The sequence below is a fragment of the Chelonia mydas genome, chromosome 6, assembly GCF_015237465.2.
Source record: "Chelonia mydas isolate rCheMyd1 chromosome 6, rCheMyd1.pri.v2, whole genome shotgun sequence".
Classification (NCBI taxonomy): domain Eukaryota; kingdom Metazoa; phylum Chordata; order Testudines; family Cheloniidae; genus Chelonia; species Chelonia mydas.
The window spans coordinates 53,286,311-53,304,394 of record NC_051246.2 but is presented as its reverse complement, the minus strand read 5'-3'; the positions used below and the strand labels follow the sequence as shown (position 1 = coordinate 53,304,394).

Below are 18,084 nucleotides of genomic sequence, written 5' to 3'. Positions count from 1 at the left end.
CAAAGCTTGAAATGTAAAACCACTACGTTTCTTCTTACCAAAACATTTACCCTTCTTTCCATGCATGCACAGATTTGTTACTGCAAGGTTGCTCATGGCCACAGATCTTTGCAAGCTTGTTTATTACCCCACAGATACTCAAGACTGCTGGGCTGCACAAACTGGTTTGTTATTGTGAGGATACTGCCTTGTGACTGAGCTCTGGGCGACATACGCTGGCTGCTTGTGAACAACGGTATACGCACCCTGATTTGTTATTGTAGGTTTTCTCATACTTGCTGGTTTGTTATTAAAGGCGACTTGTGAATGCTGGGCTGTGCACACTGTGTTGTTGTTGTAGGGACTCTCATGAGTGTTATGTGGCTATGGGGTGCAGGATTCAGCTTGCATCAGCTCAGTTCTGATCTGGAACTAAAGGGACCTGCCTATCAGCAGCAGGCAGTTAGCTGTCTGTGGAGCATAATGCTGAGAAGCTCTGCTTACTTTGAGTCCTTTGATTTTGGGAAATAAATTCTGCTAACAATTTAGCAGTCTGGTTGTTGTTAACAACACATGTTACCAGGAATGGCAACTTTGCAGAGATCAGGAATGCTGGACATAGAAGAGAAAATAAGCAAATGGGATACTGGAGGGAAGACAGCATTTTCCCAAGGTGCAGATCATGGAAAAGGTCAGAAGTCCCCTCAGAGCGCAAGCTCACAGACGGTCTTAAAGGAATCTGGGGAAAAGCTAATATTGATTTCCAGATGTACCTACAAGCCATTGCAGTCACAAAAACGAAGCCTGGGCTGAAAGTCAAGCTGCTTCTCACCACAGCAAGCCAAGGTATTTGAGGTGCTGAGTCATGTGAACATTTCCAGTTTGGGGAAGGAAACAATGATATTTCTTTAGGACAACTGGAAGCACACCGCATACCACTTAAAATTGAAACATGTGAAATACACGTGTCAGTGTTGGCTGCTGATGGAGCATAAACTAACTATAGAAGTGCTTAAAGACAAACTTGGTTTTCAGCAGCTTAAAAGACTTGATTTGAATTCAGCTGGTGTTGATGGACCTAAAAGTATAGAAAGTCACAGAAAAAGGCATTGCGGAGTAAACAAACTCACATAATGTGTATTAGCTCAATTTGATGAATAAAGGCCTCATCCAGAGTTTACTGAGGTCAATGGAAAAATTCTTGTGGGACCCTACACCAGTACAGGTTTGCTGTAGTAGTACAGAGCCCCATCTCACCCTCTGCCCATCTACAATATGCAGGCATAATTATACAATGCTGGGTTGTTGTTTTTTTCAGGGTTTTTTTTTTCATTTTTTAAACTTTATTAGTTTTTCCAATATTTTAAGTTAAATTGACTTCTTGACAACTGAAGGGGAAATTAAGTCAAGATTCTCAGCTAATGTGGAAGTGAACTAAGTGAAAAAGAGAACTAAGACTGCTGCAATCCATGTTTTAAACATGGATCAAAGTAATCAGGAATTGCTGTAGAAACAAAGTGCTACCCTCCCTGACTCTTCATATTCTGAAGAATTATCTAGGATGACAATATTCTGCTTAAATGTTGGGAAATGCTTGTCCATGAAGGACATTGGGATTAAAATATCCGGGAGAGCACAGAAATTTTGTTATGGCCATGTACAAATGGAAACAAACACTGAAATTATTGCAAGAGTATGTACTATTTGCTTCAAATATAGGAATCGGCAAACGGAGAACCACTGTTGTCCCTTGGAAGTGCTAGGATCAACCAATTTCATCTAAAAACAACGAGGAGTCCTTGTGGCACATTAAAGACTAACAAATTTATTTGAGCATAAGCTTTCATGGGCTATAACTTACTTCATCAGATGCATGGAGTGGAAAATATAGTAAGCAGGTATAGATATACAGCACATGAAAAGATGGGAGTTGCCTTACCAAATGGGGGGGTCAGTGCTAACGAGGCTAATTCAATTAGGGTGGATGTTAGCCATTCCCAACAGTTGACAAGTCTCTGAGTATCTGTTGAGAATGGGCCACAGTTGGGCATGTACCACATCCACCATGACTGAATTGGTCTCGTTAGCACTACAAAAAGTAATTTTCCCTCTGTTGATATTCACCCCTTCTTGTCTACTGTTGGGAATGGGCCACATCCACCAGAAGTAAAGGAGGATGAAATAGGAAAAAAGCATGAAGTTAAAAGTAAGTCGAAGAAGGGAGTTGTTAGGCGAGAGGTTTAGACGGACTCAAGAGATTTGGGGGGGAAGGAGGAACTGAGCAGAGACGCAGTCAAGCACAGTTATAAAGAGCTTCAAAGGTGAGGACAAGAAGTTTCACTGACTTCTTCTCCCCTTCAGCATCAACATGAAAGAGTTTTAAAAGGGAAGTGACAAGATCCTGTCAGGTTCTTGCAAAGCAAGGGCAAGTTCTTCACAGAAACCAGAGACATCTTGTCCGACCTACAGAAACAGCTGATTCAGAGTACAACAATCAATCTAGAGGATCCAAGATCAGTAACTGTAGATGGGAAAGATTTGCCTATCCACCAGGAAATGACACATGTTGAAAGTCTGTCTCAGACAATTGCTTATTAGTGAAGATGCCTGAAAAAAATCCTAATCAAGGTGACTAACTCTATTCTGCAAGGGTGGAAGATACTAAATGGGCATTCATCAACTTCATGCACCAAACCAGTAAGTTAAAGAGTGAAGGAAGAACTTTGTGTAAGCTTGAAAGCTTGTCTCTTTCGCCCACAGAAGTTGGTCCAATAAAAGACATATTACTTCACGCACCCCACCTTGTCTCACCTTGGCATAGTCATGTGTTACCATGGTTATTGTTGTTTGTAGGGGGTTGTTTGTCTTGAGTATATTCCTTTCTCTTGGGAAAAAACAGTGTGTTTCAGGGGTTAATGAATCATCTTGCAGAAGTTCAACCTGAACTTCCTGTGTGAGTCAGTGGGTAGATGATAGTGTGCTGTAATGCTGATAAACTTAGTTTAATCTGAACTCCCACAGTGTAAGTGATAAAGTCTGTTAATAACTTAGCTGGCTGATATTCCTAACACTTAAAGTGCTAGTCTGCAACCAGTAGCTTGCTATTGTAGAGTTGCTTCTGAATGTCGGCTTGCACTTCCCTTGCTTTTGAAAAAAAAATTACTTACATTGGTGGACACTTACTCACCCGAGTAGTCCCACTGAAATCAGCAAGGGTTGCATAATCAAGCCAACGAAAAAGGTTATAAAGATCTATTTAATATACATCTTTTTCCTGGATTCCTTCCTAGTTTGAATTTTTTTAAGACACCACATTCCAGAAAACATCCCTGGCCCTATGCGCTATTGTTGACTTTGAGAGTATTAGGAGGAAGTTTCCTCACAGCCTTCTCATATTTCTGAAACAGCTGCTATATGAATTCATAACTGTTGTCCTCTGTGAAAACAGGCAAAAGAAATAGGTCAAGTGGATAAAGCACTAGACTGGGATTCAGGAGACCTGGGTTCTATTCCTGGCTCTGACACTTGCCTGCTGGGTGAACTTGGGCAAGTCACTTCCCCTCTCTGTGTCCCCACCTGTAAAACAGGGATCATGATACTGATCTGCTTTGTGAAGTATTTTGAGTTCTACTGATGGAAAGCCATTAGAGAGAGAGAGAGAGAGGTATTATGATGTGCCATCCTTCAACAGTTTAATTCATTTGCTTCTCATTGTCTAGACTCATCTGTGTTGTGTTACATAATGATATGTGTATACTTAAATGATGAAATTCCAAGCTCCTTGGTACTTTATTCACCTACAGCCTGGTCCCAACCCTGCTATTGTGTCAGAGTTTCCCTTCTAGCTCAAATGATGTAACAGTTACACAGAACCATTTATAGTGCTAGAAAAAAGAGGAAATATCCAAATGCTGACTTCAGATTGGATCATATCAGCAAAATTGCATCCTATACTCCAGCCATTTCTGAGGAGATATCCTATTGTGTCCATTGAGAAAGTACAGGCATCTGAGTTTTTCCTTCAGATGTATGGTTCCAGGGAGGATCAAGACAGGTAAAGCTAAGTACATATCATGCACGATGTAGTGTAGTGTACAGTTTACATTTTCTGGGTGTAATAGGATACACTGAGGGGTGTTACTTCACCATCAGCACTGTTATTAGCACACTGCTAGAGCTCTCCGGCCCATTTACCTTGGGAGATATGGTTAGATGACATCTATTTGGCAATATCAGCAAATATTGTTGTATGAAGTAAATATTAACTTATCCCTTGTTGAGCCCAAAGCATCCCCATATCAGCACAACAGTGTCTTGGATCTTGGATTGTGTGTGGCCATTCTATATGTTTGAAGCAAGTGTGTGCCCACTTAGCAGCAGCGGGGAAAGCCGCTCTTGCTTATATTCTGTATTAACAGGCACTGTAATAATGTATAAGTAGACAGAAAGATGGATTCCAGTTTCCAAGTTTACTAATTGCTTGCACAGTGAGGGAAGGTTGCTGTGAGATGCAATGGTTTGCTCAACTGTAGTATATGTATTTACAGTACACTCTCATCGACAATTACCACTACAGTGCTGACTCCAAGTGAATACTCATTGAATGTAATAAAGACTTTGTTCAACCCAGCCCCCGGAGGTATGAACTGTACAGGTAAAACTGTACTCTCAGTCAAAGGTTAATAGAGAACAAAACCACTAATGTGCTGCAAACTGGACAAAGTCTCTCACTCTGTTATAGACATATTGAATGTGGACAACCTCTAAGTTGTGGAGCATGCCTCTTTATGAACGGAAAGGGACCAGGTCGTCTGCCTCAATCCATATACTGAATAGTTTCAGACTAGAAAAAGAGAATGGCCTGCTACATTCAGTAGCCCTGGGATGCTATAAAGAGACTTAATAGCAGTGATACTCAACCTGTGCCCAACAGCTGCGTGAGTCTCAGTAGGGCCCTCCATGCAGCTCTCCTAGAATCCTTAGATCTGTGCGGCATTCCTCTGAGTCTGCCTGGTCTCATGGAGAACACTACTCATATTACTGCTACACATCACGTCTGAAGCTTGTTGAGTGGGGAACACACTAAGAAAATAGATTAGCGATGCTAAGGTTATCTCCCATCCCACCAAGCACAGAGGGAATGGGGCTACAGGGAAAAGAGAGAACTGCAGTGAGATACAAAAATCAGCGTGGTGCAACATGCTGACAAAGGATTCCACTATTGTCATCATGATGCTGGATTCAGTGTAGGATGATGCTGTCACAACACACACATCACAAAAGCACAAAGGATGTTCTGCTGTGATTGTTTCTCCACTCAATGAGAAAGTGGCTCTCCAGCTCATTAAGTCTGAGCATCACCGCTCTAGAGGTGAAGAAGGATTTCTTCTTCAACAGCATTGGATGTCTTTTCACCTGAAAGGTCACTGCACTCCTCTGGTGGTTAATTGTAACTTCCAGAAAGTTATTCCCTGCAGGTTAGAAAATGAAATGTCTGCACCCTGGCTATGAAGAGAGGCACCATTACAGGTTGGTAGCACATATGAAGTCAGAGACTGAAGAATTTATTTCACGCAAGGATCTTTTTTCCTGCACTAAAAACTGAAAGTGTTCAGATTTCACTTATCTCCAAAGGTGTCCAAAATGACTCTGATCTTTCTTGCCCTGGCAGACAGAGACATTTCATTAGTACCATTCTCATGACAGCACTGGGAGCCAGGATCCCAGAATGACATCAGTATGGTTAAAAACACAGGGACGCAAGTCAGAGCTACATGGACAGGATGGCTGAAATTAAAAGGAACAGAAATATTTGTTGTGAGGGACAAAAATATAGTCCAGAACCAGAACATATTTGCTCCTGTAAACTTTCCTTTCATTCAAGCGTCCCCCAAGGCCCATTTCTTGAGAGCAATTGGTGGGGTAGATTTTTATTTCTTCTGAAGATGACCAGAGTACTGACCAAATTTAGACAAATTGGATTTAACCTTCTGTTACCTATTTAGACAGATAGGAACCTACAGAGACTGTCAGATTGCTTCAGCCAGATACCAGAGAGAGGGAAAATGAACAAAAGAGGAAAACATAATGACAATGATGGCAATAAGAAATGTAAAGGAAGCAGACTTCTGGGATCATCACATACAAAGGAATTAGTTAAACGGAATACCAACAGCAGCTGCAAGTTACTCTGAAGAAGCACAGAAAATTAAAGATAGATGTTTCTGCATACTGAGAATAATGAGGCCCATGTAATGGTGGTCTGCAGTCTAGGAGGGACAAGGTTTGCAATTTTTAATCTGCTTGGGGAGGCATGGATATTTTAATGTCATTTACCCATGAAAATCCATGAGTACCAAACAATATCAGTAGCTGCTACATTTGTAACATTCTAGGAATTGTCATCTGGACTAGAAAATGAAAAATAAAAAAAAATATGATTTTAAAATTAATTTAAATCAATTTTAAGACTGATTTTTTTAACATCAATTTGGGGCAAAGGTTTGGGTCAGCTCTTATTTTGTTCAAATAGTTTTGAACATCCCTAATTAAAAAAAAATGACAAATCTGAATCAAAATCTTGGATTTGAACACTTTTAAATAGGAAACTGCAACCTGTGTCCACTTCTACTTAATAAAAATCGAATGACAGCAAATGGTAAGAGCTGAAAGGTTTTAGGATTATGTGCAGGTAGCATTTATGCAATGAAACAGGAAATTGGACAGCAATGTCAACAAAAGGGACAAAAGCTTCATTCAAAGTGTGTTTTTTTACAAATTTGCTGCAGAGGAAATTAATCTGAATTGTCTTCACAATATATATATAGTTTCTCTTTCCCTGTTAAAAATATATTCTTTATTCCCATCATTACATTTTATGCATAAAAACATTAATGAAGGGTGAATAACAAAAACAGTTACTGAAAATTTGAAGAAGCTTCAGCAAAACAGAGGAACATTAAAGTACTCTATACATTCTATAACTGGTCAGATAAATCACGAGAAAGGGAAGGGACAGAAAAATTAACAGTAGCTATCTAATGGGAAGAGGATGAGGAGGAACAGGAAAGTGAGTGAAAGTGAAATGGGAAAGGAAGATGAAAGGGAAAGGCAACCAGGCCACACCTTAGCTGTGTTCAGTATTAATGAATCATTTCCCTCTACAGTTTGTATAATGAACCCTCCCTGCTAACTATTCATATTCCCAATATGGCAGCTTCATCTAGTAGGTGGAGGCCTGGAATGTGAGTAAGGAGACTTGGGATCTGTTCCTGTCTGACACTGAGTTGCCATGTCACTTCACATCTCTGTAATCACAATGTTCCCAATGGCAAATGATGGCTATTAAGTCTTACCCATCTGTGTAAAGTGGTTTAAGATCAGATGAAAAGCCCTAAACATTATTATCGTTAAATTCACAGAAAGGATATCAGGGTTCTATTCAAATACAGGTCAAATTCTAAGCATCCCCAAGTGCCTGGAAATAGCTCACTGCTGAATGTGAATACGCTGAAAGAACATACTTAGCACATCTGCCCACATATGCCACATCCTATTGATGCCATCCAATAACACAAAAATACTCCATGGAAATCCAGTACCAAGAATGCATTTCCCATTGGGGCCCACTCAGTTCAGCAGCTCCCCAAAGTGAAACATAGACCTGTCTCCAAAAACAATGTTATAACAGGCACTTGACTGTAATTTATTCTGCGGCAATTTTAATATTTACAAAACCAGACATTAATGGTGTAGTTCAGTGTTTCTCAACCTTTCCAGACTACTGGAAACCTTTCAGGAGTCTGAAGCCCGAGCCCTGCCACCCAGGGTTGAAGCATGTATCTTAGCTTCACAGGGCCCCCGGAGGCATGGGGCCACACACAATTGCCCTGCTTTCCATCCCCTAACGCCAGCCTGCACTTGCAACCCCTCCTCCTCCCCAACCAGTCCCACAACCTTCCCAGGTTGAGAAACACTGATCTAGATGAGTTGACATAACCCCTGGAAGACCTCTGCATACCAACCAGGGTACACACACCTCTGGTTGAGAACCACTGGCGTAGTTGACTATCACTGGTTAATAGCTGCTTTTCAAACAGCTTTATTTGCAGCAACAGAGATGGAAGTTTTACCACGGTCTGATATTATTTTTGCAAACACACAGCACAGCGTATCAGTGTGCAACCGTAGTTTGATAGCGCATGGAGTTCCAACGATCACAGAGATTCCAAGCCTACTGAGATGACTTCAGTCATGAGTAAAAAAAGCCAACCTAGATATTTTCCAGCTGTGGATATATTTAAAATTCAGGTCTTCCCTGTGAGTTTTACTTTGAATTGGTGTGATTGCTTCAGCTTCAGAGTGAATAATAAAATTACAGCCTTCCCTTTAACTTGTTTTAATTCTGTCTTTTTTGCTTTGTGACACAGTGGATAAAGGATGCTGTACACAAAGAAGTTAAACTGCATTGTACAACATAACTGGCATTGTAACGAAGACTGACTGGAAAACCCCAGAGACATGATCTGCATCTCTTTGGTGCATAAGAGAGTTCAATTCCCTTGTTAATACTACCCACAGACCCTAAATACTGATGCAGACATCATTAGAAAGGAAACCAAGTCATGGAACTACTCATCAACCAAATGCACTGGAATTAGCTTGAGTTTCAATTTGAGAGAAGCTCCTCTAAGAAACCTCCTTCTCTGTGTCATTTCTTGTTACTCTTCTCCAATTCGTTCATATGCGGAAATTCCCCTTTCATGCTTTGGGTGGGGTCTGCTTCAGCAGGCACAGGAAAATCAGAGCCAGCTGCTACTGTTCTAGCTGATACCACTGCAAGGGAGACTGTGGTTTGAAGGGTATGGAAGTGACAAGAAATCATATCTGACCCTCACTGCCTTGTGTAAAGGGACTGTTGTCCCCTTACTGACATTCAGTGGGGGTGTTTTGGTTGGCTAGCTACCAGTACTAAAAGGGGAAGGGTTGATGGGTAATCAGGACCCTCAGACTGACAGTCCCCAAGAACAATGGGGAGAGGCCAACGCTCCAGGTAGCCTCATTGACAGGGTGGGCAGGCTAATCAGGGAGTCAGGAGGCCAGGGTGGGTCCCGTCCTCCATGTGAGCTGTATTTGCCTGAGTCAGACAGGGTGGGGCCGAGCTAAGGAGAAAGCAGGGGCCTGAGCTTAGCTGGGGAGCAGAGATGTACCAGATCCAGAGGGGCCAGAAAAGCAGCCCAGAGAGAGCAGACCCTGTGCTGGGAGCAGGGCTGCAGCCACAGAGCAAGAGACAGAGCCCAGAGAGAGCAGACCTGCCCTGGGAGCAGAGCTGTAGCAACCAGAGCCAGAGGGGCCAGAGAAGCAGCAGTGCTGAGTTAGAGTGGAGCTGGAGCTGAGACGGAGTGGTGGAACTGGGGCTGGAGCCAGGTGCTGTGAGCAGCTGGGGAGAGCCAAGGAGGGACCCTGGGCAAAGGGCCCAGCGCAGAAAGACACACCCAGCCAAAGGTCCTTGCATGCCAGACTGTGAGAGGGATCTTAACCCAACGGGGGGCTGACGCTGGGAAGAAGGGTCCCACCACCCAAAGCCCGGAGGTGTGTGGCCACCACCAGAGCAAGTGTCCAACCTGCAGCATCCCTGCTGCACAGCTAGGGCCTGAGAAGAAGGCCTGGGACCTACAAGGAACAGAATGTGAACTGCCCTGACGTTACAGAGACACTATTTGTAATGTTCCCTGCCATAGAGCGGGGTGATGTGTTTTCCTTTAACCTTTCCCATTTTTCCTTATTCTTTTTTAAACTAATTGCTGATTAAATATATTGTATTTGCTTTAAATCATATGTAATGATCAGTGGGTCAGAGAAGTGTCCACTGCAGAGAGAGTACCCCGGAGTGGGGACATACTAGCCCCTGTCCTAGGTGACCACAGCAAGGTTGGGGGTTGAGTCCCCCAGGAATCCTGGGCCCAGCCTTGTTGCGGTTACAAGGACTCTGCCAGACAGAAGATGGAAGGGGAGTCCTCGAGGGCAAGGAGGCCTCTGGGTAAAAGAAGTGGGAGCGAGGACTCAGATCCTTCTGCTAGCCCATTTCACCGGGGTAGTGCAGAAGTCAGAAAGTTCCCCACAATAGCGCGAGCATTCCCCCACTTACATTTGGATTGTAACAACAGCCACAGTGGCCATTATAAATTACATACCAATTTACTGGAGGTGGTAAGGCTTGCTTTGGAGGGATTATTGCTTCTTTATGGGTGACGGACAATTGTGATTTCTCGGGCCAATGCATTGTTGCATTCTTTTTAAATTTAGGAAAGAATATTACAGTGGGCAGTTCCTGTTCCATTATTATCCTCTCTGTGAAATTACATTACACAGTAGGTAATTATGCAAATTCAATTATGGACATGTATAAAGCAATTAAAATGGAAGTCTAGGTTAAATATAGATAGATATATATACATATAGATAGAGGAAATGGAAATGCAAGTGTTTAAGGTATAGATTTTCTTTCCCCAATTCTGATTCTGTATTTTGAAAGGATCACTCACTATCACAGCCAGAAACACAGAATATACAAGAGTACAGTAGTTGGAATGGAAAAGGGCTGCTAAAAAACTGTCAGAATCCCCCAGAGTCTTGTCCCTGTAGATTCCATCTTTTTCAAAGCCATGGGCATCACTTCTGTGCTGACGATTACTTTTCTCCACTCTGTTTAGTCTGCCGCTTTCTCTGATGTTTTCTGAAGCTTAATATGCTCAAAATTAACTATGTTTCCATGAAACCATCTCTTCTCTGGCAACAACACGACCATTTTCTACTACCTAGTTTTTGCCTGTGAATCTGCTCATATCCGGACCTTCACCAAATCCAGTGTCTACAAGAAATATTTTTCTCTTTAACCCAACTGTCAAATCTGTAGACTATGCTCTAGCTATATCCCAGCTGTATTACTGCAACCTCTCTTCTCTCTGGACTCTGCTTCTCAACCCTCTTATCCATCTTAATTTACTGCTAAGGACAACAACCCACTTCCCTTTGCTCCTTGAAAATAGGCCTGAGAACTGATCTGTTCCACAAAGCAAACTTGCTGGAATGGCCGTATGTTGGTCTACACCTCATTGTTCTGTATGGTCTCGAAGCTCTTCTGCACAAGGATTCTGAGCATTTTTTGGCACACTCTAACGACTGAAGAACCCTGTGTCCATTTGTGGTGCAATATAAATAGCAGCAGCAATAATAATAATAATTAATAATGTTTCAAGTCCAGGTCCTTAAGAGTGCAGGGCGTAGTCCCACAGAGGAGGACATATCTCAGATATGGTTCTGATCCTTCACTTAATCTTAACTGAAATGATGAGTTGCTTCAACAACACTACACACCACAACACACCATGTGTATAAGAGAGCTTAGCTTAAAGGGTTTTCAGCACTGTGATGCCATTTCCCTCCCCTTCATTTAAGCCTCACTCCCGCTCCCTCTGTATATGCTGCCACTGCGGAAGCCACCACTGACCAAAGAACTAACAGCACCCACTCCAGACAATGCAATACCATCCCCAACTGCAGTCTGTTGGCTTGGCATAGAGAGCCTAAGGGCAGATTTGTACCTTTCCATTAAACGACTATGGCAGTTCAAGCCAATCTTTATTAAAATCTAGTTACTGAGAGCTTTGGGAGAATAGCCAACGTATACAATGTTATATCCTTTCTGAAATAAACTAGCACAAAAGGCTTATTCAAATTGTTTTACGTACAGGTTTGCATAAGAGATATATAGCCTAAATGGCAGGTAGGATCCCTTTCTCTCGTTGACTGATTGATAAATTATAGTATCCCTTTCTTTTCACCTCCTCTTGTGGTGCAACTTTGGCCACCACTTCTACGCCGATGGGCACTCTGCCTCTCTGTCTCAATGACATTCCCAGCTCTCCTTTTTCTTTGCATCTTAGATCTCTGGCACCACTCCATCAATTGGAGCCATGTACTGGTGCTCGAGTAAACAAGAGGTAAACATAAAAGCACTGAGGTGACAATGTCCATGACAAATGGATTTTGTTAGATTCCCAAGAACTGGCTAGTAGAAAACCGAGGTGGAAGGATAAATCGTTTCCCTCCAAAGCAACTCAAGGCAATTGCTGTTACAATGAGACTCTGTTAAAGGCACAGCTATTTTCCCCAAACACTGTTGTGCCTGCACCACATCAAATTTTAAGGTCATTTTGTCATCCTGGGCATCTGGTTTTCCGATTTTTAAAAATTTAGTGCTTTTATTTCTGAAAATAAGTTATTTATTCTGGTATTGGTAGTCACACTATGCAAGTATAGAAAGCGGGTTGCTCATCTCCAAACTCCTTTGTTTGTTCTAAAACCTCACCAGTTAACCCCAAAAGAAAGCTTTAAAGATAGGTCAGAAAAATGCACCATTGCCATAAAGCTCTTCCAGATTTCAGTCACAGTTCATAGCAGTTAAGTTTCTTTTCAGCATGCCTGTCCTAGTTTTTGCATCTCAACCCTGTATTCATTAGCCTTTAGCTCAGCTTGTGTGAACCTAATAATACAGCTATTGTACGCCAGGAGGGTTGGGTCCCTCCCCACCACCACCAACTGTCTGTTTTACAGCATTGGTATAGCAAAATAAATAAATAGCTGTTTCTACAGTTTAATTTAGAACAGCTCTGCTGAAGCTCAGTTGCCTATTGTACTTCAGTTCTTAGTTTAAACTTAACTTTGACGATCTACAATTAACCTCTCGACTATCTGTAGCTGTACTTAACATGCATTTTTTTTCCTTGCATGTTAAAAAGAAAAACAGCACAAGTATATTTTGGTATGATTTTCACTGGAAAAAAAACGTACAGATAATAAAACTTTACTCAAAAATGCGCTGGTGTGACAAGCAGGCTGCTAGCTGGCTGGCTGGATAGCAGCTGCTGTTTGAAGCATAAACTTATTAGCAAACATTAGACTTTTCATTCATACACTACTTACGTGTCTCTGCTAGACAAAGCTGCAGCAAGCATAATCCAAAAGTTGCACACAACAAAAACTTGCTCATTGTTTCTTAGAGTTACTTTGCCAAAACTAAGGAGATCCTTGAAGGGTGCACAAATCAAAAAAGGCTTGTTCAGCCTGCAGTCAATGAGCTCTGAAGTTTGCTGCAGTTTTTATTCCGATTCTAAAGAAATTGAAACAGTGACATAACAGGGAGGGGGAGCTGAATCAAAAGTCACACCCATGTCGAAACAAAAGTAGAGGGAGCAAGGGGCGGGGGTGGGGGGAAGCTACTACTTCTGAGTAAGCAGCTACAGCAGGGTTTTAAAGAGGCACCAAGACTCTTTTACTCATGAGTGTAATATTACTGCTTCTTCTTTGGAAAGTTTCTGCAACGTCTCACAAGTTAGCTTAGAAAGGGACTGACTGTTATTAGCATCCACTCCCTTAGCCTGTTTAAAAGCCTCTTTATTATAAGAGACAGGAGAACATAAAATATCTGAGTTTTAGAAACCCACCAAAGCATCCACAACTCTCCAAAAACATTTCTAACTGATATTTTTCTCTTTCCATTTTCTCTCCCTCATTTTCCAATGAATTAAGCGCTGGCGAAAAAGCACTACAGTGACAGCACAGGGATACGATGTCCAGGTGAAGCACAGGTAGATTAGATTTCCTTCACACTTACCTTTTGGCAACATGCCTCTGTTCTGATCTGGAGAGACCACCACTGCAGTAAGTATGAGGGTACAGCTCAGTCTCCATGGCCCATTGAATTCGTGGCCTCTCTGCAGACATCACCAACAAGAGAGGTAAATAGCACCAGTTATAATGGTGGGTTGTTTTGTGTCAGAGACATCAGATGCTCACTGGGAGCTGGGTTGAAACCAATGATTCCTTATTTTAAGGTGTAAGAGGGGAAGGACTTATTTACTTTATTCCAAAAAGACAATGGAAGAGTCAGTGAAAGTATGACACTTTCTGTTTTCTATATGTACATATATTCATTGCAGTGTTGGGTTTTATGTTAATTTAATGCTGTTGAAAGGTGCCAGTGAAAAGACTTGGATACTGCTTATGCATGGGCAGGTACAACATGGGCACTAAAAGTGTAAACTCCCACCATCCTGCCCTGTCCTGTTCATGCTTCACAGTCCATCCATACCTCGACATCCCAGCTGATGTCAGTTATAGTGGTGGTTTACATGAACTAGACATCGCTTCACTTGGCACTGGACAGAGACCACAGTGCCCATTACACATCTACCTTTAACAACGAGGAGATGGCAATGGCTTTCAGTCACTATTGATAATATTTAGTCCTGCCTTGAGTGCAGGGGACTGGACTAGAAGACCTCCCGGGGTCCCTTCCTGTCCTACGATTCTATGATTAATCAGGGCTAGATTTCAATGAGCAACCTACAGATTAAAGTTTCTATATCATTTTACTATTGATACTGTTGAACCATCCGTTCCACACATTAAAGATCTTTTATATACATTTTTAGTTTTGCATAAGATAAACAATGGAAAAGTATAGAGCACAGGTTCTCCCAGCCACAGGCACTAAATCTTTACACAACTAAGGACATTTCAGGACTTTCACTTTTGAATGTGATTTGGGAAATAACACATAGTGTTTCAGGATGTGCCTGTAAAACTTAGCAGGAGACCCAGTGCTTTCACATACAGGGGAACAGCAAGTTCTCAATTGGCGAATAGAGGTGGGTTCAAGGACACTCTTAGTCTCTAAAGGAAAGTGATGGAAAGTCCCAATCTGGAGCACCTTTCAAACTTGATTGGACAAAACCCTAGGAAATGTATTATAAAGCACTGGATTAGGCCAGGATGGTGAGAGACAGTGGATGAACTGGATCATCTAATAGGTCTTTCCAGTATCTAATTCCATTATATGAAATAGAAAATCCAGAGTGAAGTTAGGTTCTGGGAGTATTTACAATGCAGACATAATGAATCTACTGAGAGCAGTGACTGCTTTTGTAAACATTTCTGATAAATCATACTTAAAGATGGTTGGCTCCCCCTTCCTCGGCTAGCCCCAATTTTAGCAGCAGCTCTAGAATACCTAATGGGACATGGTCAAAATGGAAGCCTTTCCTCAAATCATGCAGAGTTTTGTTTCTTATGTAGCTTACAACTTCAAAGTCACACTTAAAACATATTCACTGAGTGGATATAATGATTTCTCTTCGTTTAGGCATGTTTTCTAATCTTTAAATCATTCCCATGGCTCTTTTCTAAGCACTCTCCAATTTATCAACATCCTTTTTGAATGCGGACACCAGAACTGGTCACAGTATTCCAGCAGTGGTTGCACTAGTGATCAAATGCAGAGGTAAAATAACCTCTCTACTCCTTATTGTTTCAAAAGAAAATTTGTATTGTTCATAGGCTAATAGCCTATTGTGAGTGTATTATAGCCTATATTTCTCCACTTGTAAAGCTAGACTACCTTTGAACTATGGGCCAGATTATGAAAGGTTTAGGTGTTCTAGGATGTGTATAGGCACCTACTGGGATTTTCAAAAATCTGGCCATATGTGTCTATTGGACTTCACTCATTGGAAGGAAAACATGTAACCAATGTTGTAAAAACTCTAAAAAACTACATGAAACAGCTGTTTTTACACATAAGACATCACTGTTTTAAGGCCCAACCAGCTTTAGAAACAAAAATCCAGCTCTTCAGCTGATGTAAATTGGAGAGTTCCACTGACTTCAAAGAAACTATGCCCATTTACAGCGGTTGAGGATCTTTCTCAAAAGCCTTTCCCCTCTGGAAATGGGAATTCTTGGCTTTCTTCTGGAATAAAACTTCCACTTCTAGCCTCTGTGGGTCCCAAGGCAACAGATCATAAACTCGTCACTCATCCAGGACTGAATATAATCCTGCACCTCAGAATAGTGTAATTTTGGGGAAAATTCCACATTGGGGTGGGGTTTGGTTAGAAAATATTTCTTTGGTAGATTGTTGTATGGGACTGTACAGGGATTTGGAATGTTAGAAGTAGTCCAGGTGCATAGATGGATTAGTGCATAGTTCAAGAGAGGCAGTCAGAGGTACATGATAAACGCAATTTATCACATGGATGTCACCCCATGTGATAAACTGCAGAGCCAGGTGATAAATTGCATTTAGTATGTACTTTTTTCCACCTCACCTGCCCTCTGCCCACTAATTCATCTCCCTAGGACTTATTCTAACATTCCAAACTATTAAGCAGCTTCAAACAGTTGTCTTTAAACAATACCTGACACAAAACTATTTCCTCCTTTTCCACCCAAATGTGGAATTTCTCCCCCCAAAATACATTGGCCTGAGGGGTAGGTTGATCATAATTTAGCTCAGATTTAGGGTCCACAATGCTAGATGGCTAGAAAAGGGAGCTTTATGACATTGGAGAAAGGAATTGCCTATCGTTTTAGTGGAACATGCAGCACTTATGTTTAACCTGAGACAACACCATGACATAGGCACATAAAAACCCTGGGCCAGATCCTCAACTGAAGTAAATCAGCACAACGCCACTGATTTACCAGAACTGAGGATTTGGACCCATGAAATTATTAGGTACCAAAAGGATATTTTTATAGGAAAATATTAGAAGTTTCTAAAATATATTTCTTAGAGTTTTTTTACTCCCTCGGTCCTCTGTACAGTTGGATTCATGGAATTAAAAGAACTTGGCTACAAAGTCAGAAAAACATCAAAAATAACACAACTAAAAATGTTAAACTCTCTCAAACTTTTTCTAAAATGGCTTTTCTGTAAAACATCTGGAATATGGTATAGATAGAAGTTTTACCATTCATTCAAGCACCTGAATAACTCATTCTTTGTTTCATCATTCATGGTTAATCTGTTTTGCTCCTCTGTTCCCACTCTGAAATCTTGTTTGCTAAATTTCAGCCTAGCTTTAATTGTCATGGCTAATCCTGAAACAAGGTTTTACAATGGAAATGGTCCTAAAATTTCCTTGTAGCAAACACTGCTGGAGTGCACCTTTCCTTGGGCTCCAGGAGCTGACAGGGAGGGGATAACAGAGTCTGTGCTGAGTAGTTGGAGAAGCTGCTTCTTTGGCTTGAGGGCAAAGCACTCCCTTGGGAAGTTGGGCACCTGATTCTATTCCCATCAACCTTTTGTTCCCAGATGTAATTTACAGCCCGTGTCCTGCACAGCATTAGGAAGATGAACAATGGCCCCCAGCCGTTTACTTCTAAAAAGAAAAGCAACCCAGAATGGTACCTTCATGTTCAGCCTCCTCAGCTCTCAGTCTGTGTTGCTGCTTTGCCTCAGTTCTCCCGAACACGAGTTAGACCAATACAGAGCAAAAACCGCAATGGCTTCAGATATTCAAATTTATTGTCAAGGACACTTTACAAACGCCCTTCTACTTTAGAACACGTGCCTCCACCAGTTTCCTTAAGCTAATGTTTAATCAAAGCATTTGGTCCCTGGCCAGCCCATAGAGCTTGCAGCACTTCACAGAGTAGTCAGATTGCCCATCCCACTTTATAATCTCCCGACCATCTACCACTTCCTACATGTGTGTTTGAGACCGGGGTGCATAGTGGGAGATCTACACAGAGCACACAAGAGATGCAGTCACAAGCCAGAAGTGTGTGCTAGCATGCAGGAGAGTCATACTGAATGCATTAGTTATTAACCAAGTCAACATTATGTGGAGTTTCGGGGGAAGGGGGGAAATAAGCTCTCTCTGTAGGTGGTTGGAATCATTCCCTCTGCCACCTCAGGAAAGCCTGATGTGGAGTAATGAGAACCTGAAAATGTATGTTTCAGGGTATAAACTGCCATAATCCTCTTTTCAGAGTAGCAGCCATGTTAGTCTGTATTCGCAAAAAGAAAGGGAGTACTTGTGGCACCTTAGAGACTAACCAATTTATTTGAGCTCACGAAAGCTTATGCTCAAATAAATTTGTTAGTCTCTAAGGTGCCACAAGTCCTCCTTTTCTTTTTGCATAATCCTCTTGTCCCTCTTTCCTTTCCAGCTTAGTAATAGGTGGAACATGCACATTTGGGTCTCTCTCTCAATGTGTCTTATTCTGTCCCTTGTCTCTCTCTCCTTCCCTCTCTGC

The 18,084-nt window shown here is 41.7% G+C and overlaps 1 protein-coding gene across 17 annotated transcripts in view; it reads right to left on the bottom strand.

The window, feature by feature from the left end:
- CD44 (CD44 molecule (Indian blood group)) overlaps window positions 1–17,381 on the bottom strand; it is a 100,909-nt gene extending 83,528 nt beyond the window's left edge. For 7 of the 17 annotated variants that reach the window (XM_037900049.2, XM_043549491.1, XM_043549493.1 and 4 more), the window contains exons 1-2: window positions 17,234–17,381; window positions 13,655–13,754 (exon numbers count right to left, since the gene is read on the bottom strand). In XM_037900049.2, coding sequence (XP_037755977.1) covers window positions 13,655–13,754; window positions 17,234–17,239 — 106 coding nt within the window. In that variant the 5' untranslated portion in view covers window positions 17,240–17,381. Of the gene's footprint in view, window positions 1–12,963; window positions 13,233–13,654; window positions 13,755–17,233 lie in introns of those variants that run through there. The other 10 variants (XM_043549499.1, XM_043549501.1, XM_037900050.2 and 7 more) reach the window with 7 other exon arrangements.
- Between the last annotated feature and the right edge of the window lie 703 nt (window positions 17,382–18,084).